Raw genomic sequence first — 26,464 nt, forward strand, 5'->3', positions numbered from 1 at the left:
TAGAAAAAAACAAATTTCTCAAATTGAAAAATTGAAATCATTTTGGAAAAAGTTTTGAAATTTTTAATCTCATTTAAGTTTTCCAAATTTCCAAGTTTTTCAAAGAAATACAATCAGAGTCCATAGAGGAATTTGTTGATCTTTATATTTACCATTAAAAAAAAAATCAAATTGGTTACTTGTTCAAGCTTTTAATTATGCTCTAACATGTTTTTTTATGTTTCCTATTTTTTAGTTTTGATTTGGTCCTTGTTTGGAAGCCAAAAATAATTTCGACCGAGAGGAAGGTCCTGGGTAGCAGAACACCTGTTTGGACCCGCAATAAATTATGGGACCTGTGGAAAAGAAGGCCGCATTTGGAGGAGTTTTTGAATTCGGACAGGCCTTGTCGCTACGCTATGACATAAGGATTTTTAGGATTTATATTTTTTTTAAAGTAAATCTTACTCATTAGTTTTGTCAGTGTAAGTACTGGATTATGTTTGGCAAAACGTCACTAAAATTAGACTACATTAGCCCTGGCGGATTATGAAATCATAATCCGCCATATTGACTATCCGCAAATGAGACAACCATTCCAGTTTTGATGAGGCAGAATGAAAACGTCTGGAGGAAGCTGAATGTTTAGCCCCTCAGTGACAGGTTCAGCAGTGTGCTGCGTGGTTGCAGATGCCCCTCCTTCCCTGCGGGCCTCTCGCTGAGGCGCCTCTGTGCATCCTCAGCAGCAGTAGCAGAGGCTCAGTGAGAAACACGCACAGGCGCCCTGCACTGTGCGCTGACCACTGGCAGTGTCCATGACTCTCAAACGTTATCTGAAGTGGAACAGAAAACCTCGTTGCTCCGTCATGGATTCCTAATGAGGCACTTTGATACTTTACTTATTTTTTTATTATTGCTGCTCTGAAGTTTTTGTTGATGCTTGCTTTTTGCCGGATGATGAAGCAGGCGGTCTTGTTTCTTCTACTGCTGGGCATTTTTCTGGAAACATCTGGTGTAGCTGGTAAGATGATGGAATAAAAACCTTTCATTATCTACAATGCAGAATGAAAAGTGTCACATAGTTTCAAGTAGTTTAAAAAAAAAAAACTTTATTGACTACATAGCACCGGTTACTCAGCATATTTAGTCGTTTAGTCTCTTGTTTAAGTCTAGACTGACTTTTATGTCGATGTATTGTGATTTGATGTCAGATCATCACAACTATTTTCTCTTGTTTTTGGAGTCTTTTCTAACTTTCAGACCCTTTTGCCAAAAAAACATTATTTGTGACCAGTCATCTACTTTTTAAATATTGTTTTTGATGTGGTTACTTTGCTATAAATGTGATCGCTGTGGCTAAAACTACACAGGTCTGTTCTAAAAACCCTCTATGTCGTATATATTGTTTTATTTTTAACTTATTTTATCAGAAATACTCCCATTGAGTTTCAAAAATCTCTTTGGCAACAGAGTCCGCGCCAAGAAATCTGCAAATAAGAGTAAATATTTAATTTAGAAAATTGATGTTGCAATGGCACAATGGGTTAAATCTATGCGTGGTTCTGGAAGAACATATTTTCTTTTTATAGAGCATAATTTCATAGTGATCTCCTGGTTCTTATAATCACAAAAAAGTGTGTGCTGTGTTTCTGATTGGCCACCAAGAAAGTTTTTTTTTTTCCATACAGTAAATATGTGACCTTTAGGGCCGCACAGGGAGGTGGTGGTCAGCCTATATCCTCTGTAACAGGAACCCCCACCTAGGGTCACACTGTGCCGGACTATTGAGCCTGACCCAGCCCATCTTCCCCCGCTTCCTGTTTTGACACAGTTTCGCCATTTTCTGCGGCGCTGGAAAAAAATGGCCTAGAAAAGCAGTTTGAAAACATACGCTACAATGGAAAAATTTTCTTTCTTTTTTTTCTCAACTGTGCTTTCAGTTTCTACCTTACAACCTCCTCTTCAAAACCGACACACGCTGAAGGTCCTTAAGCATCTACTTTTTTATGGCTACTTTGACTTGGTTTTGTTCTCATCTTTATTTATCCCAGGAAACTTGCTGAAAACAAGACTTCTTCATCCCAGATGTTTTGTCTCACATTCAGTCATTAATAATCCCATTTGATGAATACTGACCACATTCAGATATTGGTAGATGTCTTTTCTCTTTTTCAACCATATTGGAGCATTAAATGACATTCAGTGGGTTCTCCAGGTCATTTCTACGAGGGCTGATTGCATTTTGAAACAGTCTTTGCCCTCATTAACATCCCTGTTTCTCTCCCCAGCCCTCCAGCTCCGGTTCATACCCGACCCACCAACGCTCAACATCTACGGCACCCATCGGATGAACAAATCCGACAACCTTGACCTAACATGCAGGTTTGTGCAACTTCATCATCGTTCTTTCACCCGTCACCGTTCGGAGTATGCGGTAAAGTCTTGCGTGCGTGTCGTTCTGCCAGAGGTCGGCAGCGCCTGGTGTGGTCCACCCCTCCTGTGAGCGCTCGCCTCTCCACCAGCGACTGCAGCGGATCAGGACTTTTCTGCACGACCCTGACCATCACCAACGCAACCGTGAATGAAACCGGACAGTATCGTTGTTACTATAAAGACCTGAAAGCTGAAGACGGCAAGACGGCGGCAGCAGTTTATGTCTTCGTCCATGGTACGACTCCTTGTTCCAGTTGTTTTTGTGGTGTTTTTTTTTTTTTTATATATAGTAAAGTAAAAACGAAAGACCTGTCTAGTGCTCTTTTCTTAGACACATTTTCAGAAAATCTCACTGGGGCTTAGTTTAAACTTAAAGCATATTGACTATCTTCACTTTGTCTTGTTTCAGATCCCAAGGTGCCATTCGTGCCCTCTGAAAAGGAATACGAGGTGGTCTTCATTCGCGAAGGCGAGCGCGTGGTGATACCCTGCCGAGGCTCGGTGGAGAACCTCAACGTCACGCTCAACACTGTGAGGATTCCCTTCTGTTTTAATCTCTTTCACTGAAATTCATAAACATTTACAACACGCAGAAACATCTGTGTAGGGCGTGAAACGCAGTGACAAAGTTTTCAGATGACGATTTCATTTTTTTGTGGAGGAACTCATCCAAACCTGCCTTGCCCTGCGTGAAAAAGCAATTTCCCACTAAAGCTAACAATTGTTTTTCCACCGTTAGCAGTAACAATAACTATCAAGTGGCTCTAACTGGCAATCAGTCGGTTTATATCAATGAGAAGAAACTGAGCACTATCAGACCTTTTTAGGTTTTTGGCAAGTCCACTTTAGTTTAACACTTTTATTTTTTATTTTGGAAAGCTGAGTTCATTTTGACTGGCCACACCCGAGCCTGATTATTACCAGCAAGATATAATCAGCAAATCACGTAAATAGAACTTGTTTGACTTCCTGAAATGAGCCGAAAAGGTCACACAAAGCAAACCAGTCATGGCTTGAGTTAAAAAAATAAATAAAAAAATAGGAATGACTCGTTTGGAATGTCACAAAAGAAGGTTAGAGTTCCTGATTCAACAATTAAAAAGAGGCTGGATTAAAAAAAGTCACCAATGGGAGAGTTCCAACGCAAAAAACTATGTTGAACAAAAAACCCCCACATCTCACATCTATCAATAGAGACATTATTGATTCTTTTCGTAAATTAAAGGGAGGTTTCATGTATTTCACAACATGATCACTATGTTACCTTCAGTTGTGAAAACGCTGTATGACAAAAAACTCAGTAGACGCCTTAAAATGGGCTACTGTCTCTTTAAGAAGGACGTCATCGTAACAATGCTTCCCCCTGTCTTTCACTGATGCTGTTAAACAAAAAGTTGATATTTGCACAATATTTTTTAATAGAGTCAATTTGATTTTATTGTTCATTAAAAACTGCTTTCTGTACTAAAATAAGGTTCAATTAACTAAAATATTTTGGTGTAACAAAATAACAATAGAACAATAGAAACAGTTTTTCCAGAGGCATTTTTTATTATTTTTATTTAAAAAGATGAAGACATGTGACAAAGTTTCCATAGAAACATCAACACAAAATTGGCCAGAAAACAAAACTAATTTTTATTTTTAAGATTTGATTTCCAAATTACTCTGGATTCCTAAATTGTGGTCAAAATCAGTATTTGATTGGATTTAAATACATATATTTTTTAAGTATTTGAAATATATATAGAGATTTTTGTCCTGAATTTTGCTCTTGGAAGAAAACCTGTTAGAGGTTATAAAAGACTAGAGACTTTGATTTAGAAAAGAACTTTATTGTGTTAAAGTTCAATACTTTTCCCATTGAGACTAGGCCTATACTTACCAATGATGTACTGTTTGTAGGTCTATCACATAAAATCCCAGTGAAATACAGTGTAATTCCCGATTCAAAAGAGTTTCAGTCACCCGGATACTTTTGCAACGTTTCTTTCTGTGTTTGTACCGCTCTAATTCAGGCTTTCCTTTTCTTTATTTGCCTATTTAATTCAGAGTTTGTGAACTTTCTTTGTTTGTCAGAAGTATCCAGTCAAGGAGATCCATCCAGATGGGAAGGAATCCGTGTGGGATCCCAAGAGGGGTTTCATCTTACCGACCCATCTGATAAGCTACGCGGGAGTCGTGTCCTGCCAGACTCGGATTGGAAATGAGATATTCAAGTCCCCTCTCTACATCGTGGCTGTTGTTGGTAAGATAGAAAAAACAACAATAAAATAAATAGTTCAGAGAAATAGATCCAAATATTAGTTCTGGAAATGATGATATAAGATCTGGTCAGAGACAGAATTAAGGTGATTACATGTGAGTGGGGGACGTTGTATGTTGACTGGACTTCTGAGCATGTGTAGCCTCGGCAGAACAATAGCATGTCCGCGACTGTCGTGCCTTCCCTCCCTTTTCCGCAGGATACAAGATTTATCACCTCACCCTGACCCCCACTCACCAGAGGCTGTCTGTGGGGGAGAGGCTGGCGCTAACGTGCACGGCCCGCACGGAGCTCAACGTGGGCATCGAGTTCAACTGGACGCACTCCGGAGGAGCCCTGGTCAGTCCGCAAGTCTCTGACTCTACGGTACCGTCGTCCCGGTGGGAATCGGTTTGACTCACCGAGAGCGACTCGCAGAGACAGAGGCAGAGGCAGAAATCGGGAAATCTGTTTCTCTCTTCCTCCTTATCTTGCAAATATTTGGGGCGTCCTGCTTTCAGGAATCCAGTCAGTCTGTCTGTCCGCCAGCAGGTCAAAGGTGACCGCATGTTTTGTTCAGAGATGGTTGTGAGGAAAAGGGACAATGCTGCATCGGTTTTCAAAATTTATTACAAGTAAAAATATGAAAAGTCCCGGAATTGGCTGCAGATCTTTTGGGTCACGACTCTATCAGCTCTGGACGTTTAGAGACAGAAAATTTCTCCATTCTACACAAAATGACTCAGGCAGGGTTAGTTTTTAGGACACCATGAAAAATTATTTTTTATTAATCACATTAACAAATATACCGTGAAGCATGTTAATAGATATAAGCAATATAAAGTATCAAGTTTGCCCTTTCTATTGTACTTCTGTCGCAAATTTATCAGACGCCTGTGTTGGAAAAGAGATCGTGCTCACATGTCACTCGCACTCTTATTCAATTATTTTACTGTTGTAGGCAAAAAACAAACATAGCAAAGCAACATTTTCCATGAGGTTAATCACTACTTAAACAAAAACATACCGCTTTGAACAAATTAAAACCATGAAAAATGACATGTATGAGAAATGATCCCACCACAAAGGATTTGTTCTTAGGGCATCCAGATAGCCTGCAACAACCCTACATGAACTTTTTAACTCATTTATCGTGTTGTTCGCATGCCGTCAAGGTAAAACCACGTCTTGATATGTCTGCACTTGTTTGGACCTGGTGATCACTTAGGGGAATTTGTTTTCCTTTAATAGTATGAGAGTAAAAGGAGCTAAAGATAGAAAAAAAGAAAACAACAAAACTTTTCAGACTTGTTTCGTAAAAACAAAACTTTAAAAGTTATCACTTTCCACTAGTATGCATTATTTGAAATCTGAATAAAACATTCTGATTTTGTTAAGTGAGAAAATGAGGCACTGTGCGTAAGCAGAGCGTTTTTACGTTACAAAACAGATTCTAACAAATTTAGACTACTATGTGGCTGTAAGTCGCCCGTTTTAAAACACTAAATATCTGTTTGCTGCGTGTTCCTACGTCAGAGCTCAGACGGAGGTTTCCACACTGTACCCCACAAGAAGAAGCTGTGGGACTCTCTGGATCTGTCCAACACGCTGATAGTGGAGAATGTCACGGTGGATCACTCTGGAGATTATACCTGCACAGTTTCCAGTGGGCAGATGGAGAAAAGCGATTCAGCATATGTTACAGTTTTTGGTGGGTAGCCTACTTTAAAAGCATATATTGTTGCATAATGTTATTTTGATTAAAACGAGTTAAGAAGTGGTTCATAGGGTAAAAAAAAAATTCTTACTTTGTAACAACAAGGAAACTTACTCATTTAAGAAAATGGCAGGATGTTGAGAGTCTGGTGAAAATCTTCGTCAAATTCCAAAAGTTTGAACTCTAAACCCATTTGGAGTTGGTGGAAATGTTTTTTCTGCACCGTGTTGACTGAACAATGTTTTCGGTCCGTGTATTTTCAGTTAGTTCGTCTTTTCGTTTGAAATGAAAAATAAAAAAAAGCGAAAACAGATTCTTTTTTTTCGCTTATCAAGCCAAAATTGGGAATCGGATTTGTGGCTCGTTATCCGATTTCCCATTTAGTGCACAAAACGAAAATGGAAAAAACGGATAACGAGCGCTCAATTTCGATTTTCACGATAACGCTTTTGACAAGCCGTCTGACCCGGAAGTTCTGCCAACAGCAAGTCAGTAACGCTCCTGTGAGAAACAAACAATACCGGGCATCTGGTCACCGAGAAAAATGGTTAGCCTGAGTTTTTATTTTGAAAAGCCAGAGCTTTTCAAAATAAAAACTTTCCACACCCTCCTGCACCGTAACTCTTATAGTCATGAAACGTAGACGCCTCTTAAAGCGGGTCGGCCCGTTCATAGACATAATATAAGAGTATATTTAATAGTAATATATTCTTATATTATGTCTATGCGTCCCAGCGTCCGCCATATTGAATGTGGCCTATGTGCCAGTAAGCTAATACAAGTAAAGGGACCAAACTTCAGAAAGTAAAAATTGGGTGGACTATCCCTTTGTGCACTTAATGGGAAATCGGATAACGAACCCGAACCGATTATCTGATTTCCGATTTTGGTTTAATAAACAAAAAGCGGAAAAACAAGTCTATTTTCATAATTTCCTTTTTAATTTCAAACGATAAAACGAACTGCCTGAAAATACACGAACCGTTTTCCTGCCCCTAAGTTGTTTTCTTTCATTCTGCACCTCAAATTTACTCAGAGGCTTCTTTAAAAATTACTCTCACTCTTTGTATGAATGTTTTCTGTGTTGAACAAACCTAATCATGTAAAAAAGAAAAATGAAAAAAAGAAAGAAAACACAAACAGGGATATTCTATATCCTCTAAATACTGTATTTCTTAATTCTGTTTTGAAGAAAGCTAACTGGAGGATCCAAACCCATCCTAAAAAAAACAACTCTACAATTGCCTTTTAAAAATATTCAGTTTTAATGCGGTATAAAAGTTCATGTACAGCTTGGAAAAGTATTAAAACTTGTTAATTTTTGGACTATATTTTATGGCATCACAACCTCAAACATGAATGGTCTTTATAGGGATTTCATGTAATAGTCCATCGCAAAGTGATGTATAGTTGTGAGGTGGAAGAAATGGGATAGTTTGTGCTTACAGGTTTCTGCAAGTGGTAATCTGAAAAGTGTGGCCTGCATTTCTCCTCAGTGTTTTCAGCTGGCAGCTATTTAGCAAATAGAGTCCACCTGTCTGTAATGTAATCTCAATGTTAATACTTTTGCTCTAAAAAAGGCCTCACAGGTAGAGTTATGACCCAGCTCAGACAGGGGAAGGAGAAGCAACATTAAAGAAACCTAGATGTTAAAGGTTGAACAGTTTAAGATTTATTGTTTGGGTTTACCAAAATAAAAAAGGTGAAAATCAACAATAATCAAAAGGTAGGGATTGCAATTGAGTTGATAGTTGATACTCCCCATAAATGCTTCTGTGAGATTGGTTAAAATAGCAGCTAAAATAGAACGGTAACATTCTGCTCATTTGTTTATTTCTGAAGAAATGCCCTTTATCGACATGACAGAACAGTGGCCAGAGGTGTGGGAAGTGAACGTGGGCGATCAAACACCCACAGAGATCCCTGTCAGGTACTCGGCCTACCCCGATCCCAACTTGAAATGGTACGTTCGCAGGTTTGCCTCAGTGGGGTTTGGATGCACCTCTTAAATTAAATGTCTCTCCCACAATTTTTTTTTAATACGTCCTTTGATTTATTTACAGGTTGAAAGACGGCCAAGCTCTTGTCAAGGATAACTACAGAATAAAACACAAAGGGGATCTCCTCATCATCCGTGGAGCCACTGAGGACGACGCAGGGACCTACACTGTGGTTCTCACCAACAAGATCACGAAACATGAAGAGAAACGCTCCTTCAAGCTGCAGGTCAATGGTAGGTTGTTTGTTTTTTTTGCCTCTTTGTGATTTCAGCTTGTCGCCTTGCATATATTTTTTTCTGTTTTTGATTTCTTGTGACCCTGAACTGAAAATGTTTAAATTGCTAATGCTAAAAGATTGACATAAAGTGAAATCTGTAAGGGGGCAAATACTTTTTAACAACACTCCGTTTTGTCAAGACGCCTTGGAAACTTGTCTGTGCCGTCTTCTACAGTGCCTCCTAAGATAATCGAGAAAGGGAGCGGCTACAGCGACGAGTACGAGTACGGCAAAAGCACCACCCTGTGGTGCACCGCCCGCGGCATTCCCACACCTGAGTACATCCAGTGGCAGTGGATGTCCAAGGAAGACTGTCCCTGGGCCTTCTTGTAAGTTGCCCTTTTCTATCACTAAGTGTTTTTGTGCGGAGGGGAGGAGGGAGTCGTTTTTCTGAACTCGAGCTGTGGTGACTTTCCCCTCAGCCGGTCCTTGTCAACAACTTGTTGATTTACAGGAGGAATCGCTGCTTTCGTGATGTTGATGAAAACACGAGACGGCACAATGAGAGTGCACTCTGACCTTGATGCAGATCAGCGGATGTGATTCGCTCCCGCCACAATGTCCATTTTTAGAACAACTTCAATTATTGAGACTCAGAATGTTCTCAAATGTGCTCAAACAAGAACCCGTACAACAATTATTGTAATTTTGGCCGGTTTAGGTCGCAGCTTTTGTCCACGTGCATCCTGGATGTCTTTTTTTTTTTTTTCCTTTTTCTTTTTTTTTTATGCGGGTTACACAACATCCTCAGTGAATTCAGCAGTGATTTGACAAGTGTTGACAGAAAGAAGACAGTCTGTGTGCCTCTGAGATGAGGTTTTGACCAGAGAAGGCCGGCAACTCGTTTCTTATCTCCTGCCTACACGACCGAGTGTTTCCTCAGTCCAGATCCACATTTCCTGTTGTTCCTGTCGGAGTCACTTTAAAAAGAAAGCGCGTTTCCCTGCTGGAGCTGTCTCTCCTCTTGGGTGCATTCTTTTCCCTGTTATCTTTCAATTTTACAGGCTTGTTTGAAACAATACTCATAAGTTTTCTGCCATTTTTCACCAAAGCACAACTTGCTCAAGTAGAACCGTTTTGATGTTTTGAGATTAAAAATAAATAAATCCTTTTCTGTCCTGGTGTTCAGAAACAACATTCTGCAGCGACATTTTGATGACCTCAAATGCTGGTCATTTGGCCTTATCAAAGTTACTGATATTATGGATGCTGCATTTTTGTCATATTTTTGTCAGTAAGCTCCAACATTTGGCTGTCATTTCTGCTTGTTTATTGGACAGATTTGTCTCCTATTTTAAGGAGAGGAGCTGCTGTGTAAAGTCTGATGAAACTATAACTTGTGGGGTTCCCCATGGTTTGTTACTTTTTACACTTGAGATTTTAATTTTATGTATCACCCCCATTAAGATTTATTTGTGTTACAATGATGCATTTGACCATTTTTATCTATTTCTCACATTCAGTCAATGGGCTTTTTTATCCTCATTGCCTCGACAAAACTATTGACTGGATTAGACAAACTTCACTTCAGTGTTTACAAGTCATAGAGAAAGCCGCAGCCAAGTTATTAACACAAAAATAACACCCGTTTCATGTTCATTACATTGGCTCACCGTAGTATTCAGAACAGATTTTAAAATGATAACTCTCATATATAAAGCATAGAAGGAAATGACGGCATATTATTTATTTATCTATTTGTATTATTCTATGTCCTGTGACTTGGATTTTTGTTACCTTTTAATCCTGTACGCTGGTTTGTGACTACATCTGTGAAAACCGCCTTATAAATAAATCATTCATTCATTCACATTCACATGCGTTTCATTCTGTGAATTAGGCCAGGACTGAACAACACAGAGGAGCTGCTGAGGAACTGCACAGCCTGGAAAAATGTCTCCATCGGTGGAGTCCGCGACCCAATAGAAGTCAGCGACAGAGTCGATCAAACTCAAAATGTGAGCAATTCATCGGTTACATTCTTTTTCATCTTATATCTCCCATGAATCCTTAACTTTTGTCATGTTGAAAATGTGATGTAAAAACTGCAAACTAAAATGAACTTCTTTTGTTTGTAGAAATTTGTCAGTGCGCTGAAGATTCAGAAAGCAGAGACTCATGCCCTCTACAGATGCAAGACTGCCAACAAAGTAGGAAGGGATTCCCGGAACATCTTTTTCCGTGTCACACGTAAGACTTGTGTCTTCTCTTGTGTTTGTTTCATGCAGCCTTTGCTAACTCTGAGCTCAGTTTTGCATAGTGCATTACCATTTTGTCACATTTAAATCACAAACCTCAATGTAACTTTATGTGATGGTCCAACACAAAATAGTAGTCATCCATGGCTGATAACCGATATTAAATATATTCTATATATTTCACTATCCCTTTTGAAAAAATGACTGCACTTCGCTGCTTCTCTGCTTCAGTTAAAGTTCCCACAACCCTTTGCTGCATCACTCACTGTCACCTGACCAAACTCCTCTTCTCCCTTACAGATACTAACAGTAACAAGACGAAAATAAATATTGTTTATGTTGATATCGCCCCGTTTTTATTTATTGGGCCGGTACCGATGTATATAAAAAAAAAAGTCATATCGGTTAATACTAATGTTGGTGCCAATATATTGTGTGTCGAGAAAAGTCGAGCTCTTCCCACTTCCCCATGCTGGAGATTTTAGTTTAATAGTAATAATAAATAAAATTACCTTAAAATTAATTACACAGGTGACATCAAGACCCAACAGTAGAGTCAGACGGTAATAAAATTAATCTGGTTGTGTTTGTTGTTATTGTGTCCTGCAAACTTAGCTTTAATTCTACTTTTTTCTATTTAATCATAAAAAATCATAGTCAGGCAGAAAGAGAGTCATGGAACAGGAAGAGCTGGTTTCCTTAATAAAGAGGAAGTTTCCAGTTTGCCTCAGCATAAAAATAGTTCAGACCATTCCTTATTTTAAAGCATTAAAGGTTTAAAGAATAAAATCTAAACATTTTGAGTAATTGGATAAAACCCGGAGTAAAATAATTAAATTAATAATAATAACTTATAATTAGGCCAATAATTAATATTGGTTTAACCAGTGGTTGATGTTGGTTTGATTATAAGAATATTTAAACTTACTCTTACACTTATGGAAGTACTTAAAGGCGAAACAAGTAACTGTAACATGGTATCAGATAATTAGAATAATGGATTATTCTTGGTTTCTTGTCAGAAGTGTCTGTAATAACTCACATTATGATTATAATAAGAATAACTAATAAGTTATGGTTATTATAACATTATAAATGAATGTTAAATCAGAGAAACTAAAAGGTTATAAGTGTGATTTTGACATTGAACTTGAAATGGTGTAAAGTGTTGTAACTGTAATTAAAGGTCACTGATGTTGTGTTGAAGGTAGATAGTAGGTGAAAGGTTAGGGGGAAAGAGGAACTGAAAGGAGAGCAGAGTAACCAAGGCCTTATTGCTAAACTTTAAGAAAAGGTTGGGCAGGAAACAGACGTAGGAGGACTATTGAGCAACTCGGGGACATTAGAACAGACATCAGGTCATGAGGTCTCCAAGGTGATGGATATGAGATCATCTGTCCAAGCAGTCAGCCAATGAAACAGGCACAGCAACAAAGCTAGCTAATGCAAACACACCAAAAGGTGGATAAACCCTTTATAAGGTGGGTGCAAAAGAGGAATCTTTGGTTGGATCCTTCAGGCAGCTTTGAGCCAAGATCGAGATGGACAAAGAACTCTGCAGCTGAAGAAGAGCCGGGGCCACAGAGCCAAAGACTGTTCTGCACATGGGGACCAACCCGCTAGCCCCGCAACATGTGGCTTCAAATTGCACTTCTCACATCAGCTGGGTTTAGACCCCCAAAGACAAAGACCAAGGCAAAGATGAAGATAAAGACAAAGATAAAGACAAAGGCAAAGAGGAAGAACTGGTGTGTTCCTTCCGTGGGACCAGGAAGATCGTAAGACGAGGAGAAGGGAGCCACAGAGCTGCAAGACAAGAAGCTGAGGACCGCTACGAGCATGAGGAAGTCACCCTGAGGCCCGAGACCTGCCGCTCTAAGTCAGTACTCTTCCTGTACTGGGAGCCTCCTGCTGCTGCAACACCTTCTTCATCATCAGGCCAGTTCTGGGGTTCAAAATGCCAAACTCTGTCCGTCTCTCTCAAAGTTTCCCTTTTTTAGTTCTCAGTGTCAGCATTAGGGAAAGATAGGCTAGATTATTGATTTTACTTATTTGATTATTTCTGCTACTGAATTAAACTGTACTGACCCTTGCAAAATTTCCTTACTAATAAAATAATTAGCATTAAGAAAATCTAAAAGATGTTGTGGACATTCAATTAATGAGTCACCTTAAAGTTCTTTGATGGTTGTAAAATAGCTGTGAAGTTTGATTCTGGGAGGAAAAAGTGGAAAATGTTCTATAGGTTGCTTTTAGCCAAAACAACACCCTTGGAACTCGCACGAGTCACTAAAACCAACCTGGTTCAGTAACAAGTACACGTTGTTTTAAAGAGAAAGAGCGACCGTTAACAGGTGTGCTCTGTGAAGCTAGTTGATTGCAGGCTGCTCAATCTGGCTAATTCACAGGGTGAAGAAGGGTGGGACATCTGGAGGCGGAGGTCGTCAGAAACCAGGCTAGTCTTTCTCGACGCCAGCTGAAGCAGAGTTTACTTAGTTCTGGACAGGGTAAAATCCCATCAGATTTAGAAAACTCAATTTACCCGTTAGATGGAGAGCTGGCTGCACATCTCCCTCCTCTGAGAAGGGGAAGTAGAGTGAGAGAGAAGGGGGGGGGAGGTGTTGCGCAACAACATGTGAATCCCTAATATGCACAAAAATACTTCACACACTTGCTAGAGTCTTTTGTGAATTGTTTTTGAAAATGTTGCTTTCCTTTTGGGCTTCACATGCTGAAAAATCTCAATGAAATACTTTAAAGTTTCTAGTTGTAAGGTGACAAATTGAATACTTTTGCACCGTTACTTGTCTGATCTGCGATTTGTACCCCTTTAGGTGACCTCGAGGTGAGCATGTCTCCCTCCGATAAGCCCATAGAGCAGGACGACGTGGTCCTACGGTGTAAAGCAGACAATCTGCTGTACGACCAACTGGCCTGGTTCCGGGTCACCAACCTGTCCCCAACAGAGCTGGCTGAGTCCACCCGGCCCTGCCACTCGCTGACTCTGCAGCCCCTGCCGCAGGCCGTGCTGTCCAATCTCCAGGGCAACATCACCCTGGACCTGACGCTACCCAACGCATCCCGTCAGGATGAGGGCCTCTACGCCTGCCAGGTGAAGAACATCAAGTCGGCAAAGAGCACCTGCATTCTCCGCCACCTGTTCCTCAAAGGTTAGCGTGCGTGGCTCGAATCGAGCAGAAAGCAGATTACATAGAGAAAACGATTAAAGTCAGAAACAACTCATTGTCGTTTCCCACATTTGACTTCCTTAGATCTTGAGGCTGCAAGAATACGTAACAATTTCACCGACAAAAAGGTCAACGTGAGTACGACCATCATCATTTCCTGTGACGCCGTTGGGACGCCAAACCCGACAGTAGTGTGGAGCAAAAACAATCGCACGGTGGTGAAGGGCTCAGGTGGGACCATCGCTGCCCTGCGCACCCGTCGCCTCATGAGTTGCCACATTTATTACACCGAGCCTGTTCATCTGCTCCTTCCAGGAGTGATTCTGCAACAAAACAACCTGACGATTCAGCGTGTGAAGAAGGAGGACAGCGGTCTGTACATGTGTACGGCATGCAACAGCCGCGGCTGTGACACCGCCCACGCCTATCTGAGTGTCGAAGGTCAGTCTGTGCTACAGCTGGTTCCAAATGCAGTTTGCTTCTTTGCCAAGGTGGATTTAAAACCACACTGCAAAAACACAAAATCTCACCTAGTGACTTGGTCTAGTTTCTGGTGCAAATATCCTCTATAATGTTGCCGTTTGGCAACAAATGAATTCCACACACAGACATTACCTCCAATTTTACAATGTAGTGCACTGAATGAGAGATGAGAACCTAAGAGAAGCAACAGCAGTGTTTAAATTTGTCACATAATTTTTAAGAGGGAAGTTTGACACCCTTTTCTACAGACCTATTCACAGGAAGGAGCCTCACCATTTGACTCCTCGGAAATCATGGAAAAAAAAGTATTTTTATGACATTTTCTGACTGGGACAAAATATACATACACAACAATAAACGAGGTAAGTTCTCTATTCTGTCATTTATCATGATGTATTTGATCATTTAATAATGATAAATGTTGATGCTGCCATTCGTACCATTAAGGTTACCACTGAAATGCTAGTCCGGCATGTTGATCTTCTAGAGTCTGCTGTAAAAATTGCATTTTGTGAGTCCTTTCCATATTGCACTTGACTATATTTGACACTCTTCCATTTACATCAGTAATGCAACAATGTTTTATAGTTACTTAGGAAGAAAACCAAACTAGCAGCTCCTGTTTATAGTAGTGAGGATGAATTAGGTCTTAATGATGAAGAAAACGAGCAGCTTGCAACTTTGCAAGGAGACACTGAGGATGATGAAGACTATGAGGCAGAGAATAAGAGCAGTGAGAACAGGAGGAACAATTATTTTTTGTGTGCTGCATTAAAGTGGCAGGTTCATAACATACTGAGGATATTTGTTTTCTAGGTCCACCTCCTCCACTGGGAGCTGGGAGGAACGGCTTCATCAGGTTGTTGTGGAAAATGATCCGTTCTCCATTCGGGTCTTGATGTATGAGGTTGAAGAAAAGTCAGTGAGTTGAACTCATGAATTCCACTTATTAAGATTAAAACACAGCTGATCAATTTATTCATGCTATCCTAATGGGCTAACAGAGCAAAGCAGCATCAAAGAACAGTTTGTAAATCTCTTTGTTAGCCTCTATCTAAGCTACACCTGAAGAGGGTGTTTCCTAACTTTAGCTTTTGCCAGCACGTGATTTATGTGACGGCATGTATGTGTACACGAGCATGCAAGTAGCTAAAAGAGACGGAGGAAAACTCAGAATTATTTATTCTCAACATTCTGCAAGCAGTAAGGCAAAGACGGCAGCATCAAGACACTCAAATCAAATGAAAACCATTATATCAATGAAATATTACAATGAAAAGTTGAAAAACATTTTTAAAATGGTTTTAGCTTTCAAATGAGTTTCATTGTTTACTATTATTCATCTAAAACTATATAGACTACAACCTGAGTTGTTGAATAAAAGTTTTTACAATAATAAACCAAACTCTCTTGTTTTCACTCATTTTCACTATCGTACTTTTTACAAAAAGTGAATTAAAAAAAAAAAATCTTTATTATGTTTACTTGGATTTTTTTTCCCCAACTAGCATCATTATGCATGTCATAGAGGATTAATAGACTTGAAATAAGGCCAAACCAACTTAAAGTAACTTTTCTGGAAGACAGGAGCTTATTTTAAGTCAATAATTCCTAAATATTGATGAGAAAAAAAAGCTTTTTCCTTTGGCAGATTATTTCACTTATGACAAAACAACAAGAGATTTTTCCAAGTTACAAGTTAAATAATCTGCCATTTTAAATTAATATTACATAATTATTGACTCTATAAGCAAGCCCCTGTCTTGCTGAAAAATGACTTAGAAGTTAGTTTTATCTTATTTCAATTTAGATATTTACACTAGAAACTTGACCAACAATACTTGGTAAGATTTTGTGTTTTTGCAGTGCACCGTTGGGGAGTTGTTGTATGGTCCTCTGTGTGTTTAGCACATGGGAATCCTTCACTGTAAAGACAGACAGCTGAAAATCATAGCGGGAAATGTAAATCAGATTGTTACACAATTGCTGAACAAAAATTAACAAAATTGACTGAGCTTCTTACCGTATCTCTAAGGGAAAGTCCTGACACCCTGTGGAGAAAAATAATCTCAGCTGCTTATGTCCACAGACTTGTTATTCTGTAGTCCGTCGTGTTTTTGAGTTTAAAAAATGTTTAAAGTTGACAGAAAATTTTAAAATATCACTTGACAATCATGTTAGTGAAAGATTGGAAGATTAATACCTGAGCACCAACTATAAAGTCTTTAAAAATGCAAACATTTAAAAAAGACTTGAATAAATACAGTGCTTAGCCTGGTGGGGGCACCAGTAAAGCCTGGTAATACTCTGGGTCAAACCCTGTGTTTTATTGGACCAGTCAAAGTTCACACCTAGAACAAATGGGAATCTGGAGAACATTCAGAATTATCTGAAATGAAGCTGATCGCATTAAGCTTTATAAATGACTTTTTATTATTCTTGTGTGAATTTTGTATCATTTTGTGATTGTTTTCAGTCTCTCTTCATAGTTGCTCCTTTCAGTCTCTCTTATTTGTGCCTTTTCATAAAAGCTTGGAGGCCCCTTCACCCACTGGGCATCTGGGACCTGTGCCCAGTTAGCCAGCTCAGTGATGCACCCACGGCTCCCAATAGGGAACATTTTATGAGAAAAATGTTCACCCTTTATCTGTTGTTTTTTTTCTTTCTTTTGAAAACACCCACAAGTGATTAATTTTTATCCCTGACGTCAAGGTTTTCCCACTTCACGTTACGCTTATAACATCTTTGATATCAAAGAGAGCAAGAATAACTTTGCTTCCGCATGACGGGAAGTTGGCCCAGTTAACGCACATCCTCCTGGGAGTTTCTAAATCCAAAACAATGAGGAGACTGCAGGACAAAGGCAGAGGCCAGCCCTGCCCCAGCCTCAGCCTCGGCTCTGTTGTCTGTGCCTTTCTGTCCCGAACGCAGAGACTGAGCAGAAACAACAAACAAACAAACAAACAAACGTGCAAACTTGGAGGGCCTACGTGATCCTGTCCCTGTACGCAGAAGATGGACCAGGTTAAAGGATCTCGCAGCTCTGTTCTGGTGCATGTAGGGATAATAATCCGGGTTCACATTGTTCAACCTTCTGAAAGGAGAATCTCTGGTCTGAGAGATTGATGACCAGTCTTCTTTGCGTCATGCTCACAGCTGATTTAGTTCTCTTTCCAAGCCCGAGATGATCCACTATAAAAATCAATCGGTGTGTGAAATTTTCTGGAGAAATCAGGCAGTGTGTCTGCTGCAACAAACATCTAGTCATCAATCTCTTTTGGTGCTGTTAGCGCTTCCAAAGCAGTCTCCTTTTCCACATTTGGCCATATTGTGGAGAAAGTGGAAGAAAAAAGGAACGCATGGTTTTCAATACTTCTTTTTACAAATAAAAATAGGAAAAGTAGGACATGGATTTGAATTCAGCCCCACCACAAGCGCATCTGGTTTCTAGAACTGAAGAAGTTACAACTTCAAGTGTTTTGGGGTAAATCTATACCATCTTTTCACACCTAGAAGAAAGACATGCATAGTCTTCTTTGCCCAATATGTTGCTGGAGTTCATGAGAAAATGGATGGCATTTAACACAGGCCAACCCTGTAAGAAAACCTGCATATAAGACTTGAATCTGGGGCAGAGGTTCACCTTCCAGCAGGACAACATCTGTAAACACACAGCCAGAGAGCTGCATGGGGCTGAAGACCAATACAAGGCATGCTTTTCAGATTTGCAAAATGGTTTCAAAACTATGAATCGTTTTCATTTAATAATCTACTCTACGTCGGTCTGTCTCAAACAATCATAAAGTATGTTTTGTGATGTGACAAAAGTGTGAAAAAGAAACATGAACAGTCTGGGAAGGCAAACAAAATGGCAACATTTAAGTTATTCTTGTACAATTTTGAGTTATATAATAATCTTAATACCACCACCCCAAATTTGAAATGACATGCATATTGCTCACAGGCTGTCCGTTAAGCACATATTTCAGCTACAGATTAAATTTATGTAACTCGTGTGGTAACTATGTGGCCTCTAATGTACTTATATTCTATGAGAAAAATACAAAAGAAACACTGTGACCTTATCTGTGGAGTTATGTGAATAATATTCTTTGTCCTTCCAATCAGTCACATGAGTGACATATGAATTGTTCCCCACAAGAAGTAAAAAAGTGGATCTGGAATGAAGGGGGGGGGGGGAATCCCCTGATATTGTCCCAGACCGCCCTTCCCTTAGAAAACGAAACAATACACATGACTCCCTCACCCCTTTCTCACCCACCGCAAAAAGCATTTTGGTATTGGAGATGTGGTCTGCTGTGGCTTGTAGTGACACCCTCTGATAGGCCTTTTCCAAGTTGTTTTTGGCCAAAGCCGTTCGTCCCAACTCCGGGGTATTTGTTATGACTGGATAAAATATCAAGTTTGCTTACAGTCCAGATTCCAGCAGTCTCCTTCCTCCAACCAGATCTCAGACGTTCTTACGAGCCAAACACAATGACCGAAAACCTCCCCGAGTATCACGCAACGCCACGTCGGCGTTCTGACTCAAACACTAGCTGTTGAACTCAGTCGCTGGGCTTGATCTGTACCTGTGAATTGCCCCTTCAGTAGCGTCGTTTGTGTGTTTTCTAGGTGCAGACGAGAAGACTAACGTGGAGCTGATTGTTCCCATCGGCTCGGTGGTCATAGCCATGTTTTTCTGGCTTTTGATCGTCTTCGTCATCCGTGGGCGAAAGAGAGTAAGTAATCTTTGACGCTCCCGTCAGTACTAAGTAAAAAATAAATGAATAAAAAATCAGCAGAGCACGCTCATGTGCACAAGCGCCCACAATTGTGGAGCGTGTATGATTGATTAGGGGCGACTGGTTTGGCTCGGGGAGGACACTATCTTTTGTGTCCAGAAGCAATGAGTCCACACTCGGCTCCCCTAAGTCACGTAAGCCTGCTAACGGCGACTGGGCCCCATTTATCAGAATCACCAGCCGAGTCACTGGAAACCTGCCTGGACAGTTTATTGTACTGGGAAAGTTGAGACAAACAGCAGCTTATTAACTCTTAGTTTACCTCTTTGACATCTCCTCTTTGCTTTTCCAGCCAACTAGAGACCTGAAGACCGGCTACCTGTCCATGATCCTGGACTCAGAGGACATGCCCATGGACGAGCAGTGTGAGAGGCTCACATACGACGCCAACAAATGGGAATTTCCTCGAGACAGGCTGAAGCTTGGTAAGATGTGATTGTTATTAAGTCTGCGGAACATCGAGGAAGAATCCTTCGACGCCGGTCGGTTTTTGATTGAAACCAAGACGAAAGTGCATCAGATATCCAGATCACATCACATTGTTAGAACATTATTTTTAAATTAGGACAATCGGGTGCAGTATGATCAAACTCAAATCATTCACTTTGTTACCCAAACACAATACCCATTGAGGTAGTTGATGACCAGTCTGCAATGACAAAAAAAAAAAAAAGTTTTACACAATCACACGGCACACTGGCGGAACGCCTTGCCAAAATTTCTGCCTTTGTTTTGTGATCGAGTGGATAAAAGATGACCTGATTTCCAAAAGGGAAAGAGGAGGAAAAATGCCGTGAAGCAGTGTCAGGAAATCCTCATGTTCATGCAGGATTCATATAATCCTATAAGGATTTTCCAGCGTTCATGACGCGAAAAGCTTCGGCATCAGAATATTTGTCAACCTGCCTTGGCTTGTCCGTGCTGCACGTTGCCTCTTCCCCACTGAAGGAACATGGAGCAGATCGTCCATGGTGCCGCAAAGACAGCACAGTCACAGAAAATGAAGGGATGGAGTTTAGGGGGGAAGGAAATGAAGTTGGGCACTATGACAAAAAGGAAGTAAGGAAGAAGGGAAGGATGAAACGAAGGGAGGAAGGAAGGAAATGAAGTTGGACACCAAGAAGAAACGGGAGGAAGGAAGGGAATTCTTTACAGTCAATTAAAAATAGTAAAATCCTGCGTAAAGCGTCGGAAATATATCAGATCTCGCTTCATGCCCTCTAAACAGATGATGAAGGCCAATAAATACCGCAGCAAATACTGACCGTCGTCTTTGGTTATTACTTTTTGATGAAGGTGAACCTCTGGGACGAGGGGCATTTGGTCAGGTTGTAGAAGCAGCCGCCTTTGGCATTGAGAAAGCCACTACATGCACCACTGTTGCAGTCAAGATGCTGAAAGGTAAAGTATTTTCTCTCCTTTTCTTGAAATAAAAAACAAGCTCTTACTGCAATAGAAATCATAAAACACAAGGAGCCGTTTCATTTTGTTGCAGAGGGAGCTACAACCAGTGAATATCGCGCCTTGATGTCGGAGCTAAAGATTCTCATCCACATTGGACATCATCTCAATGTGGTCAACCTGCTGGGAGCTTGCACCAAGCCCGGAGGTGAGTCAGGATGCGTTGATAATCAATCAAAAAAGTATTTTTGTGTATAAATAAGTAGACTATTTTTTTTTTGTATTCCACAACCTGATACTATAGGAGTTAAATGTATTCTTAAGCCATATTCCCAGATCTCATAAAAAAGTATTTCATTCAGTCACGGCACTCACTTTCTATCCAAGTCATCTAGCTGTAAGTTGTCTTTCATAACATTATCCATGGTATGTAGGCCACACAATTGTCTGATGGTGTTCCGCAAGGATTAGCCCTTGAACCCCTTCATATCAAAGGGAAGAAAGAGAAAGTCTCCATGCTCTAACTGTAAAATTCAAATGTATGCAGATGATATTGTTGTTTAAAAAAAAATCATACCAATATGACACAAGAAGATCCAAAAGAACTTGGAGCTCTATGGTTCATTTGTCTAAATTGTTCATTGTCTAAACCAGTAGGTATTTTTCTTTGTCCTCTGTGTAACAAGACATTTTTAATATCATTGGAAAGGATGAAACCATATTAAATCTTAAATCATGTCAGTCAGTTTATTTTCATATTTATGTTTATGTGGTAGTTCTTTTTAAGTTACAACTCTATGGTTATTTTTGTTTTATATTTAGTGAAACTAACTACGAGACCCGGATCTCGTAATTAGAAGATGACATGTCTAATTTTTTTTTCCTTTGGTGAATGCAACGTTTTGTTACACTTTCTTTTAACCGCCTGTTTTGCTCACAACCCTTTGTTAAACATGGACATTAAAACGCATTAAAACATGAGCCTCACTTGCAGTTTTTAGGCATTACTCTCTTTCTCCTTCATGAATTTTGCATGTTTCCTCCTGTAGGACCGCTGATGGTGATTGTTGAATACTGTAAACATGGAAATCTATCCAGCTACCTGAAGAGCAAGCGTGGAGAGTATAGCCCTTACAAGGTGAGATACGTGACCCACTTGCAGCCAGTAAAACACAGCCAGCACTTTAATGTGGTTACCTGCAGCCCAGACAAAAAAAAAACACAACATTGGCCACACATCTTAAAAGCATACCCTAGTAAAGAACAGCTTTTTTAGTTATTCAAAACTGCAGTCATGTGAGGTAAAACATGACTGCAAATTTCTACATGGAGTAGAAATTTTTTGCAGTCAAAAATTAGGAAAACTCACCGTCCCGCTTTTAGGAAATCCTGACACCGTGTCACACACACAGCAGTATATGGTTGTTTACATTTTCACTCGGCTGAAACATGTCCATGTCGCTTACACGTGCAGATTCTGCTGACTTTATTTTGACATGTTTCCCCGGCTGGTTCCTAAACAGCTTGCGACGGTGAAATCTGCTGGCTATCAAAGCAGAGAGAGCATGCTTTTTGGGGAAAAATAAGAGGAAATCTGGATGAGTCCGATTACGCAGAGGAAGGAGTGCTGCTTCGAGAAACGGAACAAATACCGCTCATGGATAATTTTAGCCTCGGTGCACAAAGTTATCCAACCAGTACTGGGAGCTGGAAGATGGATCCAACTTAAAGATGTCTGCTTGTTCTTGCAAGGTTGCGGGTTAGGAGGCAGGTTGCCAGTCCATCGCAGGACAACACAGAGACAATTCAGAGATGTGTTTAATACAAATTTGATGCTGTCAAAAAAAATTAATTGTAGCCAAATAAATTAATCAAATACATTTTGGTTCAATCTTACTGTAATGCAAGAGACGAAAAAACTTAGTATCAGTAAGTAGATGATACTTTGGAGAGGTCAAGTGGGCTTTTCTGTTCATTATTAGGAAAAGTGGTTTCATCCTTGGCCTGCATCCATGAAATCCAGAAGTGTGAAGTAAACATGGGAAAGTTTGCTTTGACATGTTGCCACCCGTTTGACCCAGATTTTCTTTTTAAATTATAGCCTGGGGGGTTGGCCAGCGCTCCAAACAACTGTATATCTAATAAAAGTAACTGATCCCACTCCTAAAATAAAATGTATTATTATTATCTTTCTGTGACGGACAGAGAAAACGAGCCAGTAGCCAGAGGTGGGCTCCTGCTGATGAGGACGTGACTGAAGGGGACCTCGGTTTGGGGAAAGTGGCCCAGCTGGACATCTGCACGGGGACGGCTGAAGACAAAGGTTCATACGCCAGCGGTGACCCCAGCCAAGGTTGTGAAACAAGCGATCACTCACCTCTTTTCACCATTTTCATTGGTTATGGGCAGATTTGTCATTGAAATGTGATTCCAGAGAGCTCAGTTGATGACCATCTCACAATGGAGGACCTGATAAGCTACAGCTTCCAAGTCGCCAAAGGAATGGAGTTCCTGTCTTCTCGAAAGGTAAGAACATTTGGTCTCTCTGCAGTCGTTTAGGCCTCTCTTCAACTTGAGGACATAATCTCTTCATTCCTGTGCCTTAAATACGATTGACTTTGTTTTCCTCTGCAGTGCATTCACAGGGACCTGGCAGCCAGAAACATTCTGCTCTCGGAGAACAACGTGGTGAAAATATGCGACTTTGGTCTCGCTAGAGATGTCTACAAAGACCCCGACTATGTTCGCAAGGGAGATGTGAGTCTTCTGAACTCACGCGTGGAGTTAAAAATCATATAATTAAAGCAGATGGTTCAGCAAAACGTCTAATTTTTGTTATCGTTACAGGCCCGCCTCCCTCTAAAGTGGATGGCTCCTGAGACCATTTTTGACCGAGTCTATACGACTCAAAGTGACGTTTGGTCCTTTGGAGTTCTCCTCTGGGAGATCTTTTCCTTGGGTGAGCCTAACTCTAACCCCACATTGCGGCACGCACATAGACCTCTGTGTTTCCGTAACACCATCTGTCTCTCCTACAGGGGCTTCTCCCTATCCGGGCGTTTGCATTGATGAGTCTTTCTGCAGGAGGCTCAAGGAAGGCACAAGGATGAGACCTCCAGAATATGCCACCACCGAAATGTGAGTTTCTGGCCGAAAAATAACCAAGGAGGAGCATGAAACGGCACGTCTCGGCTTCAACCCTCGTTCTCTTTGCGGTCCAAACAGATACCAGACCATGTTGGACTGCTGGATGGATCGGCCTACGGACAGGCCCACGTTTGCAGAACTGGTCGAACATTTGGGAAATCTACTACAAGCCAGTGCACAACAGGTCTGCTCCAGACAAAAACAAAACATCCTGATTTTTTTTATCAAGTCTTCATCACCAGGAGTTGGAAGCTGACTTGTCAGATCATGAACACATTACTTATTATATCCAGTTTAACTTTTTTGTCTCCTTTTTTGTTGTGTGATCGTTACAGCTGTCCGCGGGTTCTGTTGTAAAATACAGTTTATGAAATTCAAACCCATTTAATGGACAAAACATCTGGGAAGCATGCAAGAATTCATTTGCAACAGAAGAGTCATAAACACTTGTGAAGCTCGCAGCTGATTTGAGATGGCTGGACGTTGTATTAAAATAAATAAATCTTTTATTGGAAAAGACAAAACAGGCTTCTAATTCAAGTATGTTTGGTGGCTGAGAAGAAGTTATTTTGAACTGACTCACTGGCGCCACACTTTTTGACATTTATGACATAGAGGTGCTGGTGAAAAAGGGCCAAAACAGGCCCACAGCATCACTCTTCCTTCAGCATAGTTAGCATTTGTTCTTCCGTATAGTCTTTGTTTGACTGACGCCAAACTCCTCTGAAGTTTGTTCCTAAAAAGTAATCTTAGTTTTATCTGACCAAAGCACTTGGTTCCAGTTAAAGTACAAGCAGAGTAAGTTTGAATGTTTGATTTGGTAAAAAAAACCCCAACATTTTCATGTCATTCTCTTAAAGCAATGTAGATGTCTGAATGGTTGTTGTAGACACATTGTGACTCCAAGGTGACAAGCTCTGTATGTTGTCTCCTATCTCTAAAGTTTAAGATTGTAATTGCAGAATTGCTGAAGTAAGTGTGTGTTTGAAGTTATGCTATATAAATCCTCTTTCTCTCCAGGATGGGAAGGATTACATCCCCCTGACAGCAGGCGAGGCAGAAGGATGCCTTCTGTCCTCTGAGCCAAAGAGTCGCTACGGCTGCCCTCAGAACGGGGAAACCCTGGAAACCCACTACGACATCCCATCATCCCTTGGGTCAGCGTGATTCTCTCATCATCCCTCCATCGGTTAGTGTCAGCGGTGCCTTACTGACCTGTCCTCTGTCCACAGGCTGACCCAGCAGAGCAAGAGGTGCAGTCGGTCTCTCAGTGTGAAGACGTTTGAAGACATTCCTCTGGCGCACAGCAGCGTCATGGTGAGCCCTGGTCACCCATTCATTTCTGTTCCTTCTTTTTTTAGTGGATACCAACTGCAAACACTCCGTAATAGCCACAGTTTGGGACATACAGTTATCGAGGCATCACAATTTGCTTTCATCAAAAGTTACTCAAATCTTTGCGCATGCTCATTTATCCGACTTCTGATGCCAAATTTGTGGGGAAAAGTGTTAATTTCCTTCTAAATATACCCAATGTATTTATAGGTGCCATGGTGAAGAGCTATTTAGTGTTAATTACTTCAACATTCAGTGCTCTCAATGATCGATGTGTGTTTATATGTCATGACTCAAACATTTTAAACTTGTTGGCTCTTCTGCAGGAGGGTCACACAGACAGTGGGATGGGCTTCTCTCCAGACGAAGCAAAGTGTTTAAATCAACAGCTCCCAACTACACCCAATTTCAGGTAAGTGATTACACTAAATCGCATAGTAATATATAATACTTTATTGCCATAGAGTAGTTTTCTTTTCCTTTTATTTTCCTAATTTGTATCGCTTTGGATTTGAACTCTTAGCCAATTGCTCCGCTGCAAAAGCAAAGAGTCGGTGGCGTCCGAGTCATCCAATCAGACGAGCGGATATCAGTCGGGGTACCACTCTGACGACACAGACACTCCGATCTATGCAAACGAGGAGGTCATCATGAAGCACAACATGCTGAAGAAGCCTCCGCTGCCCAAGATGGCGGACAAGTTCAGCGCCGAGATCCGCTACAGCACGCCGCCTGTCTGACCCCGTGCGCTCCTCCCCTGTTAGACCTCGAGTTCCCTCGCTGTATAGAATATTTATCCTTTTCATGAGTATTACAGTCAAGGATCGATGACAGAAGACATGTCTGGAATTGCAGTGGTGTTTGGGGGGGGTTTGCTCAAGAGGAAACAGAACAAGGACGGTTGCATGATAAGTTTTTCTTCATCTCTCTTTGGACAACCGGAGGAATGGACGTTTCTGGACACGCCCACTTCCCGACGCACAATCCAACAACTTCCTCTGCTACAGGATGTGTATCTTGACGTTTTTAGATAAATAAATCAGGAAGCTTTTCTTTTTCTTTCTTTCGTTCGGTAAGCTTTCTTTTGCGTCATTTTGTCCGCACATCGAATGGCCAGTTCTCACATCAATGTTTTTGGAGCACATTTGTACATTTCTATTATTCACTTTCCTTTCAGTATTGTTATTAAAAGCAGATGACTAAACCTAAATTTATTGTAACTAGTTTTATAAAAATTAAAATACTCACCACCTGTT

At 40.6% G+C, this 26,464-nt stretch overlaps 1 protein-coding gene across 3 annotated transcripts; it reads left to right on the forward strand.

Moving 5' to 3' along the window:
* Positions 1-662: 662 nt before the first annotated feature.
* On the forward strand, positions 663-26,464 carry kdr (kinase insert domain receptor (a type III receptor tyrosine kinase)). 3 transcript variants are annotated; one of them, XM_008407466.3, is made up of 30 exons: positions 663-1,000; positions 2,268-2,361; positions 2,445-2,647; positions 2,822-2,943; positions 4,492-4,660; positions 4,878-5,017; positions 6,194-6,368; positions 8,241-8,337; positions 8,438-8,607; positions 8,827-8,980; positions 10,492-10,609; positions 10,730-10,841; positions 13,684-14,019; positions 14,122-14,268; positions 14,353-14,478; positions 19,156-19,262; positions 19,618-19,750; positions 20,622-20,726; positions 20,821-20,934; positions 21,776-21,864; positions 22,932-23,079; positions 23,161-23,252; positions 23,361-23,483; positions 23,574-23,685; positions 23,765-23,864; positions 23,952-24,057; positions 24,894-25,030; positions 25,106-25,190; positions 25,535-25,620; positions 25,732-26,464. In XM_008407466.3, exons 1-30 carry the CDS (start codon positions 916-918, stop codon positions 25,946-25,948), a joined length of 4,002 nt encoding a protein of 1,333 aa, XP_008405688.1. In that variant the 5' UTR covers positions 663-915; the 3' UTR covers positions 25,949-26,464. The 3 variants fall into 3 exon arrangements, with proteins under 3 accessions (XP_008405688.1, XP_017160025.1, XP_008405687.1); XM_017304536.2 differs by having other exon boundaries at positions 664-1,000; positions 4,495-4,660; positions 8,217-8,337; XM_008407465.3 differs by having other exon boundaries at positions 665-1,000; positions 8,217-8,337.

The sequence above is a fragment of the Poecilia reticulata genome, chromosome 4, assembly GCF_904066995.2.
Source record: "Poecilia reticulata chromosome 4, P_reticulata-male-v2, whole genome shotgun sequence".
Classification (NCBI taxonomy): domain Eukaryota; kingdom Metazoa; phylum Chordata; class Actinopteri; order Cyprinodontiformes; family Poeciliidae; genus Poecilia; species Poecilia reticulata.

What these genes read in the sequence shown, in the direction of transcription:
- kdr (XM_008407465.3), top strand. Translation starts at nt 916, where the DNA reads ATGCTTGCTTTTTGCCGGATGATGAAGCAGGCGGTCTTGTTTCTTCTA. An exon ending in GACTGTCCCTGGGCCTTCTT is followed by an intron (nt 8,981 to 10,491) that starts GTAAGTTGCCCT and finishes TCTGTGAATTAG; the next exon opens with GCCAGGACTGAACAACACAG. An exon ending in TGCAGTCAAGATGCTGAAAG is followed by an intron (nt 20,727 to 20,820) that starts GTAAAGTATTTT and finishes ATTTTGTTGCAG; the next exon opens with AGGGAGCTACAACCAGTGAA.